We start from the raw sequence: 12,357 nt of genomic DNA, 5'->3' as shown, positions 1-12,357 counted from the left end.
ATGGGAATAACATAAGTTTGAAGATTATCTCCATGGAATGATGAATGTATAATCACAAATGAAATGAAACTAGACAAATTTCTCAATAAATTGTTATTATTACACGAATTTACTTATATCTAATCAGTCTTCAACTTTATCTAGATCGCAGGCGTTTAAATTCCTGTCGTACTGTGTTCTCACGGCTTCGAGAAGATCGTTTTGATATCTATAAGCAGTTTTATCCACTACAGAGGGCTGTTTCACGCAATCGTCCCCTCCAAACTCGCACACCCTATAATGGTGCATGAAAGCCTCTTCAGGTTTGACATCCATGTTGCCTATCACAAATAAAACGTTCTCAATTATTAAGATGGAAAATCCAAATATTCATATATGTAGATCTAATTACCGAACAGTTTCTTATCGAAGTACTTCCACACAAAGTGGTTGCCCACCATATTAATCAGCTCAGGTCTAACAATTATTTTAGATCGAATTCTGTGATTGTGAAACTCAGTTTTCCTGGTGGTTTTCCTTAGAACTATCAACTTTTGCCCAATAGCGTCGTTAAATAATTTGATCTCAGAATCATCAGGCCACTGTCGGTAGAAGAAGCAATTCTTGAAGGAAAATGAGGCTTTTTGCGTAATATCATAATGATTGCCTAAATAGCTGCAGAGGTATATTAACCACCGTACACAACGTCTATCGAACAACTTACTCGAAAAACTGTCTGTAATTGTAATTATTTGTGGGTAAAATGTACTCGTCAAAATCAATAAAGATCGTATGCGAATACTTGTGCCTGGTTCTGAGGAGGCAGTCGTTTAAAGAGGCAAAAATACCCTCAGTTCTGATCTCCTTCTGGGACACCAATGGCAGCTGCCAAGGCAGGACCGTAACCAGTCCCTCTTTAATGTATTCCTCTAACAGACAGTTCACTTGAGAGCCTACAGTGTGGTTGTAGAGGAAGAAATGGTCTACTCCCATTATTCTGTGCAGTTCCAAGAACTCTAGCAGCTCAAATATCTTTACAGAAGCATACTATTAGTTCTCACTAGAGCTAATTCGATAAAAGAGCGCATTACTCGGTTAAACGCGTAGTGAAGTGGTTTGACACATACAGCAATTTTCTCAACTTTTGCAGACAATTTCGAGGCATCCCAGGCAGATGCCTCTACGTAATTAATTATAATTTTCATTAAATTCTCAGGAAATTGATCGACGTTAGTCACCACACTCACAGCCTCAGGAAGAGGTTCTCTAAGGTCCACTGGGCAATTTATGTAGTAGGCGCTATAAGGAAGTCCCCAATGTTCCTCAATGATCTAGTTATACATGGTTTAGTTTTAGTGAGAAAGTAGAAGTTGACGAAATTAAATACTTGCAGTCATTCCTGCCTCTACAGGTTTGGGCGCAAAAACGAAAGTATCGGTGGTCCAGAATTGGCACCATACTTTATTCTCGCGAACCTTCTTAACGTTGGTTCTTGCAACGGCAATGATCGTCACTGCTCGTGTATTTCTCACGTCCAAGAAAGCAGAGAAAACCAGGAATTTGGCGCTGCCGATTTTTAAAAATGAGCATAATCGAGAGGTTTTGTGGAAAGTCACTTACTTACTCCTTCTTGGCGCTGTTGACGGTTTGCCACGCTCCAATGGATGCATCGGAAAGGGAAAATTCTACCCTTTGCTACAACGGGATGTTTCAGCGCAACGTTAGTTTATTTCAAAAAAGAGATTCTCACATAAAGCAGATTTTTTTCGTCGCCGGAGGCAGGGTTATGGTGTTTGAAAAAAAGTAAAAGTAATTGCATTGCTAGTACCACCAACGCCAGCTTAAGCCAGCATTTAGAGTACTTGAAGCAACCGAGCACACGTGAAGCCATTTTCTAACTGGAAGTCAAATAATAGTAATCTTAATATTGAACCATGGTTTATGCCTTTAGTTGCTAATACCTATTCGTGCTATCAGTAATAACACAACAATTATTTCAAGTTCAGTAGCATATTGTTTTAATTAAAAAAAGGTGGCTAGTTTTATGGTTTTATCTTATTTGCCAAAACTGATAAAGGAAAACAGTGCAATAAATTAAAAGAAAAAGGAGATAAACTGGGAACGTTAAGATTGAATTGTTTTTAAAGAATATAAATAATTAAATGTGAAGTAACTTACTGATTTAGTTGCTGATACTGTTTAGAAACGCGTACATTGAACATTTGTACTTACTTGCCTTTAAAAGCATCATTTACGATGATAATTGCTAATGCTACTGGAACGTAATTCAGTGGTACCTTTTTGTTTAACAAATATTTTTGTACCCACATTGGCGTCGATGGAGTGCTGCTTCAAAATTGATTTTCAACGATTGATTTAAACACGTAAATTAACGCATTCAAATTCAAAGCCTCAACTAAATTGACGCTTTCATCGTAACGTATCATGTTTAGTTAGTTTTTAAAAATCATTCACTTACCGAAGGAAAAGTTCTATGCAGCAAGCGAATAGAAATTCATAGGATTAAATAGGGTCAATAAGGTAACATAGGTGACAACCTTAAACGAATCAAATCCACTATTCAATGGTTTAATGAACAATGAAGATATATGTCATTCAAAATAAATTATTTAGATTGATAATATCTTATCACTTTATCGATTAAATGTCCATACGTTTCAATTTTTTATGTTTTCACGGATAAATATTTGAAATTCCTTTGGGGTAGGAATCCACACCAAATCTGTGAGAGTTATCATAAGTATACAAAACGGAGGATTAGATGAAAACAATATAACTACATATTGATTGTTTATGATATAATTTTTAATACATGCTTTATATAGATTTTATACTCGTAACTCGATGGCTGCCAAACAATCACAATTTATTGTTTTCAAGTGGATTCCTAATCTCGTTCAATCAAGTATCTGTAAATATAAATAAATACAAGAATACTACCCAAAAAATCTTTCTGAATTATTGCTCGATAGCTATTAAGTAGAGTGGGTTCATATATCAAGTCTGACGACAATACGACCTCTTGATGACGCAGCCAATGGCGACCAAGGAAACTCGCGTTTGGACCAATAGCAACCCGACATTCGTGTTCTGTTTGAGATGTTCCAGTGAGAGCGTCTAAGCGAACTCCAAATAGATATTTCCCTAAAAAATTCCCGGGGGGCTTTCAAAGTCTCATATAGCCGTGACAATAAAGGTCTCTTTCACATATTTTTCATATGAGAAACCTGTCGCAAAGCACTGCGGAACTGAAAGTGCTGCTCCGATATGATAATGAAGTTGTGGCATTTAGTGCATGTTGAGATAATTAAATTTAGTGGAAACATGCTAAAAAATGCGCCGAATGCGGAAAAAAAAAGTTAAAAAGATAACGAGTGTCCAGTAGAAGTTATTTGTCCTGAAAGGCGATTTAGTTAAGACACTAATGTAGAGCTCTAATTAAGCTTTCTTTGAGTTTGGAAATTGGCCACTTTTAACAGAGGAAGATCACGATCGTCAAATTTGCGACAAATGTGCAGAAACGTATTTTCAATCAAACAAAAAATATGCTCAAAGTTACTAAGGGCCCCGCAAAATCGATTGATCGCAGTGCTAACGTAAAGCCTATGAGGGCACCTTTAAGTTCAGAAATTGACGGAATTTATTCTAAGAAATTTTTAACAATGAAATTTATATCAAAAATAGAGAAAAGCACGCCGCATCAAAGAGAAATACGTCGAAAATATATTGAATGTTCGCTAAAAGCTGCTTGTCATGAAGGCATCTAGTTAAGAAACCCATGCAAAATCCACTGAGGGCATCCTTGCCTTTGGAAATTTGCAAAAATGTATGGAGGAAAGCAATGATAAAAGGATTTACAGAAAATATAGAGAGAGCATGCTGAACCAAAAATGTAATACGTTACAAAGCCCTTCAGTGCCAATAGGGAATTGTGTGCCACAAATGTTGTCACCGAAGGGCTAATGTAGAACAATTATTGCGGGCATCTGTGAGTTTGAAAGGTTGCAACTTCTGAGGCAGAAAAGTCATCATAGTGAGACTTATAGAAAATATGGAGGAAATCTCTTAGAATCGTAAGAAATCATTTAGTTCGAACCCAGCGGCCTGTTTGCAATAAAGGCGCATCCGTATCTCTGCTCTTTGTTATATTATGAAATATTTCATACGTCTATTTGATCAATGAAAAATCACATAAAATATTGCGAAAAGTACTATGGATAAGCAGGGCCGGCCTCGGCAAGCCTGCCTCTCTGCACCGTCGCTTATCTTCGTCCCGTCCCAAGGCCGGTACTGCAGATGATTAATATATGCTCATCCCTAGATGTTTTCCTATATTTAAACTATTCTCTGTCAATCTTGGCTCCGCCATTATTTGATCAAAAACATCTGACTTTTCGATAACAGAATAATCCCTTTCTTCAGTACGATGCGAGATCCCTTTTCGTCAAGGAGCATTTTCGAATGCGATGCCACGTAGGTTCGCTACGTTCCCATGTATTTACCCACCCTGTGTATTAGCAATATATTGACTATGGTTGGGTCATCCCGAGTGTTATCAATTAGGTGAGAAATAGACATTGTTTGTGGTAGAAATGTGACATTAATCATCGTTATTGGTGGGTGCTCACGTTAGTGTTTAGTTTCAATCGCCAGATGAGAGTTCTAATGGAACTTGTGAGGTAAATATTACTGAAAATACTTACTTAGTGCGCCGCCCCTGACCGAGGCGGTAGTAATAGAGCCCTAAACTTTTAAACTTCATAAAACGATTCTAAATTGTTTTCAATGCCGATAAGAGAAGCTAAAATACGTGAACTTTCTTATGTGCAGTGTGGCTCATTGTAGGTCGTGCAATATGTGGTCACAAATGAGGCTTTATCTATCAAGATAAAATAGTCATTTATTATAGGAAGTCAGGATTATGACGTTAGAGTCGGTAATGCGATTTGGTGACTGAAACTGCATTTTCCCAAGAAATCGAAGATAAAGCTAGATGGTATTTTTTGCCTTTTTGTTGAGGTTGTGTGTGCCATGAACGTTTCAAGTGTACGCAAAGGATTGTTTACGTTCAGGTGGAAGCATTCTTAATGGCTGTTTTGTAAGTTAAATTTTTGCTTTTATCTGTAGCAGCAAAAGTTAATGTACAGGAAAAAATATTCTAAATATCTCGAAAGCAAATACGCATGTCTAAACAGACAATGAAACATACGTAAAACGCATTTGCCTCCCTGCTTAGTAGCACCATCAGACACTCTCTGCATACGTAAATTTGCTCTCATAATAATGCATTTATTAATGGTAATTTTCTAATTAAGGGGACGTCACAGAAATTAAGGAAACCGGGTTTGGTGTTAGCTCATAATGAGCCTGTTGCGACTTAACCATTTCCACTTAAAAAGCGATGAATAACCGACCAAAAGTGACTACACACATGACTAATTTCCCATTTAATAGCTCGCCGTGGTACCAGACCGTTCGCGGGTACCCTTCACAATACAAACCATCACAATGGCTATTTACGTGATGCGTTCCGCCTTAATCCGAACTGCTCCCGTATTTCGTTGTAGTCGTTTTTTGATTGGTTTCAATTGGTCTTAATTTTTGACCATCCTGTGGGTGATTAGGCTCGGAAAAGGGAGAGCGGAGCCCTCGTTCGTTGAAGATTTATGAAGTGCCCGATAGTGCGTCGCGGAATTAGGGCGTCTTCACATTGCGCTCGTCGGCCTTTTGCTCGTTTCCTTGGCGCCAAAATATGGACCATGGCACCGTCAACAGATCACAATTTTCCGAGCTAGTAAGGTAGGTGCTTGCGTGTAATATCACGTACTTGCAGGTTATCCCGAAGCAATTGCCAAACCTCTTATCAGGCCTAGAGTTTAACAACCGAATTTACGTTTTATGACACCTTACCGTTCAAATCCTACACGTTTAAGAGTGTAATCCCCTGCTTTGATGTCGGCCGAAATGGGCGAACTCGTGAGATCAAAAATAATTTTGAAATCGTAAAAATGTGTGGCAGTTTATGCGTACTCTTTGTTTCCTTTGAGTGCGTCTAGTTAAAAAGTAGTTTTATTGTCGTTTGGTGCACATGCAAAGCACGTGTGTGTGTTCTTAAGGATGCTGCAGCCAGTGGCGTATATTGAGGAAGTGTCTGCTTTAATCGGACCTATAGACATAAACGAAAAGCACACACGTCACGACCTGATCTGCACCAACTTAATGAAATAACCGTCCATAATACTTCAGTAATTAATACGTGCGTATTCAAGCGAAATTTTCTCGTTTCGCAATTTTGGTGTATTATTTGAATTTTTTTTTTTTATTATCAACAATTGAAACAATTCATAGACAAGACATTTCTCATTAAATTATTTTCCTGTTTGCCTGACTCTGTTCTTCCTGTGGCAACGCACGGTCCTATAGATATGGAGCCAATCCGAGGCGTGCTGCATAAGACAACGGCGCGCTATAGATGAGAAACACAAGTATGATGAAAAGACCTGATAGGTGTAAAAGCCTTCTCGGTAGTTCTAGGCATTTTTTCAATAACTCGCACGCTATGTATTGTTGTGTTTGTGCTTAAATAAAGTTTGTTGAGTCGCGCAAAATTGAAGATGTAGTCTTATTGACCGTCGAACCCCCGAGAAGTGCACCAATATGGATCTGATTATTTCCGTGTTTTTTTTTTTAATTAGTAACTTTAATGTTTGGAAGTCCCAGCGAAAGATTTCCATATTCCCTGCAAGGTTACGCAACACCAAATTTTCAACAATATCGAGAAAATTTTCAAATTATTAATCAGTATCCTACAGTGAGGTGAGAATTCGACAAGTATGCCTCTGTTATCGTATTAAAAAAAAAAAACATTCCGCAATTTAATGATCTAGTGCTGTCGCTTTTCATGCTCACTCCGAGGAAAACCACATGACCTGTGGGCCTATGTTCTTGCCATTTTGTCCCACTCTGTGACGTATGGCATTGCCGTAACATCCCGCTGTCAAGAAATCCAATATGGCTACTCCAGTTACGTCGCAGGTCCCTCCATATTTAAATTTGTCAGTCATTTTTGGCTTGAAAATGTTTTTCTTGTATAGAACAATTTTCGAAAACCGACAAGAGGTTAAAGAAATCGGATTTACGATTGCCGGAGTAACGTTTAAAGGACTTAACAACAGACTGAAATGCAATCTCTTCGTGAACCGTCCACGTACACCACTACCACCTGTCTTCGCCCTCAAGAGCGCTGCATAGTCAACGAAGAATGCGCTTGAAAAGTCTTCATGTTTGAACATGAAACCAAGCTCGTTATAAAATGTTTATTTTAAGATTAGTAATGGGTCCTTAAGTATTCTTGCGGTGCCGCCTCTGAACTTTAATAATCTTCGCCTGCAGCTGGAATTGTGTAAAACTGGGTGTAAATTACTACTTACATGTCCCCAGCTCTTAACTCCATATTGGTGCCCTGCCAATTACCACTAATAAAATCATTAAACGAGAGTTGATAAATTCGCATGCAATATTAATCCGTAACCACAAACAGAGATGTTGAATCAATTATCCTTTCTTAACATGTTTTTTTTTCGCAGATATTCCCGGCCAATGATGACCGCGGCCGGGATTTTCACGGTGATTATCATGGTGGTAGGAGTTCTAGGGAATTTACTCACCCTAGTGGCGCTCGTTCGTCATTCCAAGATCAGAACTGTGGCAGCTGCGTTTATAGCTAGGTAGGAACAAGGCAGAAGCAAAAAGATGGGTGTGTGGTGCCTCAAGGTCTTGTGATACTCAGTAAAATTGTTTACGTGCATAAATTAATTCGTAATGCTATCTAGTTCAGTCCTTGAGCAGGTGTACAGTCATCACCTTTGCGTTTTATTTATTATATATATATATATATACGTTCGGAACGAAAACTTAAATTCCTAGGAATATTGCTCATAATCTGGCTACACTGATGATTCACGTCTTGCATTAATTTTTATGTAATTCATCTTGATTCACGAGAAAAATATTTCCAAAATTGTAGTCATATGTAACGCAATTGTTTTGTCGATTTATTATCACTGATATCGAGGGATTAATTCAACATTCCAAGCAACAAATACAGTATGGTTACTATTTGAAGATGCACTCGTTAATTGCATATTAACTTTTAAATTGCTAATGACAAGAGTCAGGCTAACGACCCTAATTTAATTTACTAATTGTTCCAGCCTTTGCTTGTCAGACTTGCTCTTCTGCTTCCTAGTTTTACCGTTTTCCGCTAGTCAATTTTTCCACGGGACCTGGATCCACGGAGAGGTCCTCTGCACCATGATCCCAACGCTGCGGTACGGAACCATTGGGGTATCTCTGCTCAGTATAGCCAGCATATCAATAAATAGGTGCAACAAAAAGTTAATTATATCGTAGAATTATATAGTGACTTTAGTTTGTTGTTTCAGGTACATTCTGATAGCTTGGCCTCAAATGTACACGAAAATATACACGAAGTTGAAGGTGTTCATGTATATTTCCTTGATATGGATTTTCAGTTACGGGCTGCAAATTCCCACGCTTTTGGGGAAATGGGGTGTCTACGGGATGGATGAGAGACTGGGGACTTGCTCAATTAAACGAGATGACAATGGTAAATGGGGGAAGATTTTGTCCACTTTGCCGAATTGATTTTTAACGGTGTTTTCCTCAGGGAATTCATCAAAAACCGCCCTCTTTGTCATCGGTTTTGCCCTCCCCTCGATAATCATCGTGGCCTGCTACTCGAACATCTACTGGGTGGTTCGAAAATCCCACAAAAGACTGGCGCAGCACAGCGCCAACGGCAGCAAGTTCAAGAGGAGCGAGATGAAGATCACCAAAATGGTGCTGGTGATCTTCATTTGCTTTGTGGTGTGTTATTTGCCCATTACCATGGTCAAGATTTTCGACGAGGAGGTACGACATGCGCCTTTGCACGTTTTGGGCTATCTGTTGATTTACCTAGCCAGCTGCGTGAACCCGGTAGTGTACGTCACAATGAACAAGCAATATAGGTGAGCTTGATAATGGAAAAACGTGGCCTTGTTTGCGCACGTATTCGAAATACTTAAGATTTAATTATTGCGTTAAACTCATTAGGTGTGCCTATTTGGAGACTTTGAGATGCAACTATAACAGCAATTTAGACTCGGGCACTCCGGGGAATACTCCTACGAAAACTCACGGCATGTCGGTGGCCTATTTGAAGAATATGGTCAACCAGCACCAATCTCCGAAGATCTGATCAGTATTACATCGTTAAATGATGTGTTTAATATCTATTCGAAGGCGTCGATTAACTGGTATACCAAAGACCCTGACCTTACTAAGGGACCGCTTGCCATAATTTTGTGATCTACCAAAAACTTTGCAGACATTAATTGTCCTCTAAATAGTTAATTGTTACATTCAAATTAATGAGTACGTACCGCATTCCTTGTTTGATTTTAGATATGGGTATGTATGAAGAAATTATCCAAGGGTAGTTTCGGGGAATTGCATTGCAATCAGTTACTGTAATTAGAGACGACTAGAATTACTAGATTTTTGTAAATATTGTACATACCTTATTTACTAGTATATATCCTATTGTGTTTTCTACTTTCGTTACCTTTTATATCAAATATAATATGATTTAGTTTCGTGTTTCATTCGTATCTGTTACAATCTCCATAGCACGTATATATAAATCGAAAGATTAAAAAGGTCTCCAAGTCCAGACTTTTCCAGGACAGGTTTGTGTATAAAGATTTAACTCTCGAGTGAAACTGAACCTTTGAGCCTTTACAACTCGCCGCGCTGCAATTTAAAGCTGTTTGGTTGCACCAAGTCCTTTGGTTGAGCACGCTCGCTATAATCGCACCTTTCACGCAGGTTTACACGCAAAAATTATGACTTTTTTTGCCAAATTGTTTAAGTTTTTTTGACTTATTTTTCAATTTTAAACATTAAATGGCACAAATTACTTTTGCGTCCATACAAGAAGTAGATACCATATTTCTAATGAGGTATAATGAAGGAATGAACCGCGGCGCATTCGCCGAATTGTCAAAATAATGCACATCAGTTTGTATCTCAATTTTAGAGTAATTTATTTAGCTTTTTAATTTAAACTGTGCAGTTTGCTTCAAATAAAGAATTTACATTATTTGGGAGACCATATGCGTGATGAGCCAGAGGCGGAACTTTGGAAGTAATTCAGGAATATTAAATTCTCTATAATATGGGCAGAACTTTATTGTTCATTGCTTCTTAAACTGAACTAACTAATTTATACAGTCGGTTGACTAAATATTTAACATTTTACTTCTTGCTTTCTTGGCTCCAGGCTGATCCTGAATCCGTCCTCCCTCTTTAAGATGATATCGCCCTGCAGCTTGTAATCATCCTCCTTCAAGTTGGATGTAATCTTGTAGTTTCTCAGAATTGTCGAAAGCAAAATCTTCAATTTCAACATGGCATATTTACGTCCTAAACATGAAACGTTAATACTTCTCATACTTAAAAGTTTGACAAAAATACTTACCCACACAGCTTCTAGGTCCGGCACTGAAAGGAATGAACGAGTAATAGTGGCGAGCAGCTGCTCTTTCCGGCAAGAAATTGTCCGGATTGAATTTAGTGGGTTCTGGATAGTACTCCTCTAGACGGTGTACCCCAAATTGGGCTACGATGATTGTAGCTCCGGCAGGGAGAATAATATTGGTATCAGATACTACATGAAAAAAAGTTATAGAGCCAATACTTCTCAAATATATTAGTCCATTACCTAGCTTGATTTCTTGCTGTAACTGGCGCGCAATGATCGGCACTGGAGGGAAAAGCCTTAAAGTCTCCAAAAGACATCTTTCCAGATACTTCATCTCTAAAGTGTCTGCAAAGGTCGCAGGTCTGTCAGACCCTTGGAAGATCTCGTTGAGCTCTTGCATAACTTTATCTTGAATGTCTGGATGAGCTGCCATCTGACATAAGAAGAAGCTGGAACCTGCAGCAGTGGTGTCATGACCTTCAAACATAATCGTATCGACTTGCTCCTTGATTTCTTCGTCATTGATAACCACTCCATTTTGTGAAGCTTCAATTAGCAAGTCTAAGAAAGCCATTCTCTTCTTCTCTCCCACGTCCTCGTCCACATCCAGATCATCTTTAAGGCCTACCGACTGTCCGTAAGAAGTGCCTTCAATGGTGGTAGTCTTGCTGTTGACCGCACTCTCGTACTTTTGCGTCTTCAGCTCCTCAGGTACATCTGCTGCAGATCCCCGGATTCCTTTCTGGAAGTAGGCCTTCTTCTTCTGAATGACCTTGCGAGTGAGACTGTGAATGACGTTGATCAAGCTCTTCTGATATTTGCTGATTTTGGTCAGGTTGAAAATGAAGTCTGGGTAAAGCCAGATTTTGGTTTGTCGGATGTGCAAAATGTCGCAGAGCTTCATTACAGCCATGGCGTAATCGAAACCGCTTTGATCTTGAGTCTTCTTGCTCACACCCATTGCAGTCTCTGTATAGGAAATGCTGCAAGACGAGTTGGTATGTTATGGAAAATGGCTTACCTAAGAGGATCTCTACTGTCGCCTCAGACATGTAATCATGGCAATCGAACTCCCTGCCAACTTCCTTCCGCAGTTTCTCCACTGTGTCTATGCTGTTTTTGTTGAACAGATCAATGAAGGATTTGAGGACGTTCAAGTGAAAGGTGGGAGCGATCAGCTTCCTGTGAGCTCTCCATTTTTGACCCGTGGAGATCAAAAGGCCATCGCCCAGCCATGGTTGGAAGAAGCGATATTCTGGAGACCTTAAATAGATGGCTATATGAAAGTAAGGCCCTTATATTGCTTTGTTCTGGTACTTGTCAATATGCACATGGCTGCTGAGGATAATTTCAACGTCGCGAGGGTCCCGCAAAAAAACCAGTAATCGAGGGCCAATCCAAACTTTAGCGACCGAGGCCAAGTCCTTTGACTTGTTGTATACCGACATAAATATCTCTGCAATCTATGCATTAGGGTACTGAAACTTTCGGTCTATTATGCTTACCATGAGGAGACCCCATGAACTCCAATGCATTTCCGATTATTGGGAACCCCTTAGGTCCTGGAATTCTCTCGGCCAGCTCAATCATGCGCCTTCTGGATACCCTCCAGTAGACATAGTAAAGGGTGGCGAGGGTCGCGAGGAGGACGATGAAGGTGTTGACGGGAGTAATGAGCCCGGAATTCCGGAGTAGGTCCGGACTTTCAGCGGCCACCGACATGGTCTCTTATGGTAAGTACAACAACGAAGTAGTACTTTCTACTGAACTGAAAAACTACACTTCAATCAGCTTTTATATCGGTCGGAAAA

At 39.2% G+C, this 12,357-nt stretch overlaps 3 protein-coding genes across 12 annotated transcripts; 1 reads left to right on the top strand and 2 right to left on the bottom strand.

Moving 5' to 3' along the window:
- Nucleotides 1–78: 78 nt before the first annotated feature.
- Nucleotides 79–2,568, bottom strand: LOC136348014 (glycosyltransferase family 92 protein F13G3.3-like). Of its 6 annotated transcripts, none has more exons than XM_066298509.1 (8): nucleotides 2,459–2,568; nucleotides 1,730–1,877; nucleotides 1,604–1,674; nucleotides 1,371–1,545; nucleotides 1,071–1,310; nucleotides 704–1,011; nucleotides 392–654; nucleotides 79–320 (listed from the first exon to the last, which is right to left on the bottom strand). In XM_066298509.1, exons 2-8 carry the CDS (start codon nucleotides 1,868–1,870, stop codon nucleotides 124–126), a joined length of 1,395 nt encoding a protein of 464 aa, XP_066154606.1. In that variant the 5' UTR covers nucleotides 1,871–1,877; nucleotides 2,459–2,568; the 3' UTR covers nucleotides 79–123. The 6 variants fall into 6 exon arrangements, with proteins under 6 accessions (XP_066154606.1, XP_066154607.1, XP_066154604.1 ...); XM_066298510.1 differs by lacking the exon at nucleotides 2,459–2,568 and adding an exon at nucleotides 2,158–2,449; XM_066298507.1 differs by lacking the exon at nucleotides 2,459–2,568 and adding an exon at nucleotides 2,212–2,449.
- A 1,869-nt stretch (nucleotides 2,569–4,437) lies between these two features.
- LOC136348015 (G-protein coupled receptor moody-like) lies at nucleotides 4,438–9,663 on the top strand. 4 transcript variants are annotated; one of them, XM_066298515.1, is made up of 6 exons: nucleotides 4,438–4,679; nucleotides 7,587–7,727; nucleotides 8,214–8,384; nucleotides 8,445–8,629; nucleotides 8,690–9,032; nucleotides 9,118–9,663. In XM_066298515.1, the coding sequence occupies exons 1-6, from the start codon at nucleotides 4,654–4,656 to the stop codon at nucleotides 9,260–9,262; spliced, it is 1,011 nt and encodes a 336-aa protein (XP_066154612.1). In that variant the 5' UTR covers nucleotides 4,438–4,653; the 3' UTR covers nucleotides 9,263–9,663. The 4 variants fall into 4 exon arrangements, with proteins under 4 accessions (XP_066154612.1, XP_066154613.1, XP_066154611.1 ...); XM_066298516.1 differs by lacking the exon at nucleotides 4,438–4,679 and adding an exon at nucleotides 4,976–5,098; XM_066298514.1 differs by lacking the exon at nucleotides 4,438–4,679 and adding an exon at nucleotides 5,432–5,799.
- A 576-nt stretch (nucleotides 9,664–10,239) lies between these two features.
- Nucleotides 10,240–12,333, bottom strand: LOC136348013 (cytochrome P450 4g15-like). 2 transcript variants are annotated; one of them, XM_066298506.1, is made up of 6 exons: nucleotides 12,052–12,332; nucleotides 11,864–12,002; nucleotides 11,568–11,809; nucleotides 10,787–11,515; nucleotides 10,544–10,732; nucleotides 10,240–10,488 (listed from the first exon to the last, which is right to left on the bottom strand). In XM_066298506.1, exons 1-6 carry the CDS (start codon nucleotides 12,266–12,268, stop codon nucleotides 10,313–10,315), a joined length of 1,692 nt encoding a protein of 563 aa, XP_066154603.1. In that variant the 5' UTR covers nucleotides 12,269–12,332; the 3' UTR covers nucleotides 10,240–10,312. The 2 variants fall into 2 exon arrangements, with proteins under 2 accessions (XP_066154603.1, XP_066154602.1); XM_066298505.1 differs by having other exon boundaries at nucleotides 10,544–11,515; nucleotides 12,052–12,333.
- Between the last annotated feature and the right edge of the window lie 24 nt (nucleotides 12,334–12,357).

Source organism: Euwallacea fornicatus, chromosome 30 (genome assembly GCF_040115645.1).
Source record: "Euwallacea fornicatus isolate EFF26 chromosome 30, ASM4011564v1, whole genome shotgun sequence".
Classification (NCBI taxonomy): domain Eukaryota; kingdom Metazoa; phylum Arthropoda; class Insecta; order Coleoptera; family Curculionidae; genus Euwallacea; species Euwallacea fornicatus.
Note: the sequence above shows the minus strand (reverse complement) of the source record. Positions and strands in the feature narration are given on the sequence as shown.

What these genes read in the sequence shown, in the direction of transcription:
- LOC136348015 (XM_066298514.1), top strand. Translation starts at nt 5,753, where the DNA reads ATGGACCATGGCACCGTCAACAGATCACAATTTTCCGAGCTAGTAAG. An exon ending in GCAGCTGCGTTTATAGCTAG is followed by an intron (nt 7,728 to 8,213) that starts GTAGGAACAAGG and finishes TAATTGTTCCAG; the next exon opens with CCTTTGCTTGTCAGACTTGC. An exon ending in GCCAGCATATCAATAAATAG is followed by an intron (nt 8,385 to 8,444) that starts GTGCAACAAAAA and finishes TTGTTGTTTCAG; the next exon opens with GTACATTCTGATAGCTTGGC.
- LOC136348014 (XM_066298509.1), bottom strand. Translation starts at nt 1,870, where the DNA reads ATGGCTTCACGTGTGCTCGGTTGCTTCAAGTACTCTAAATGCTGGCTT. An exon ending in GTCAACAGCGCCAAGAAGGA is followed by an intron (nt 1,546 to 1,603) that starts GTAAGTAAGTGA and finishes AAAAATCGGCAG; the next exon opens with CGCCAAATTCCTGGTTTTCT. An exon ending in CTGTAGAGGCAGGAATGACT is followed by an intron (nt 1,311 to 1,370) that starts GCAAGTATTTAA and finishes ATGTATAACTAG; the next exon opens with ATCATTGAGGAACATTGGGG.
- LOC136348013 (XM_066298505.1), bottom strand. Translation starts at nt 12,268, where the DNA reads ATGTCGGTGGCCGCTGAAAGTCCGGACCTACTCCGGAATTCCGGGCTC. An exon ending in GTTCATGGGGTCTCCTCATG is followed by an intron (nt 12,003 to 12,051) that starts GTAAGCATAATA and finishes CATAGATTGCAG; the next exon opens with AGATATTTATGTCGGTATAC. An exon ending in AGCCATGTGCATATTGACAA is followed by an intron (nt 11,810 to 11,863) that starts GTACCAGAACAA and finishes CATCTATTTAAG; the next exon opens with GTCTCCAGAATATCGCTTCT.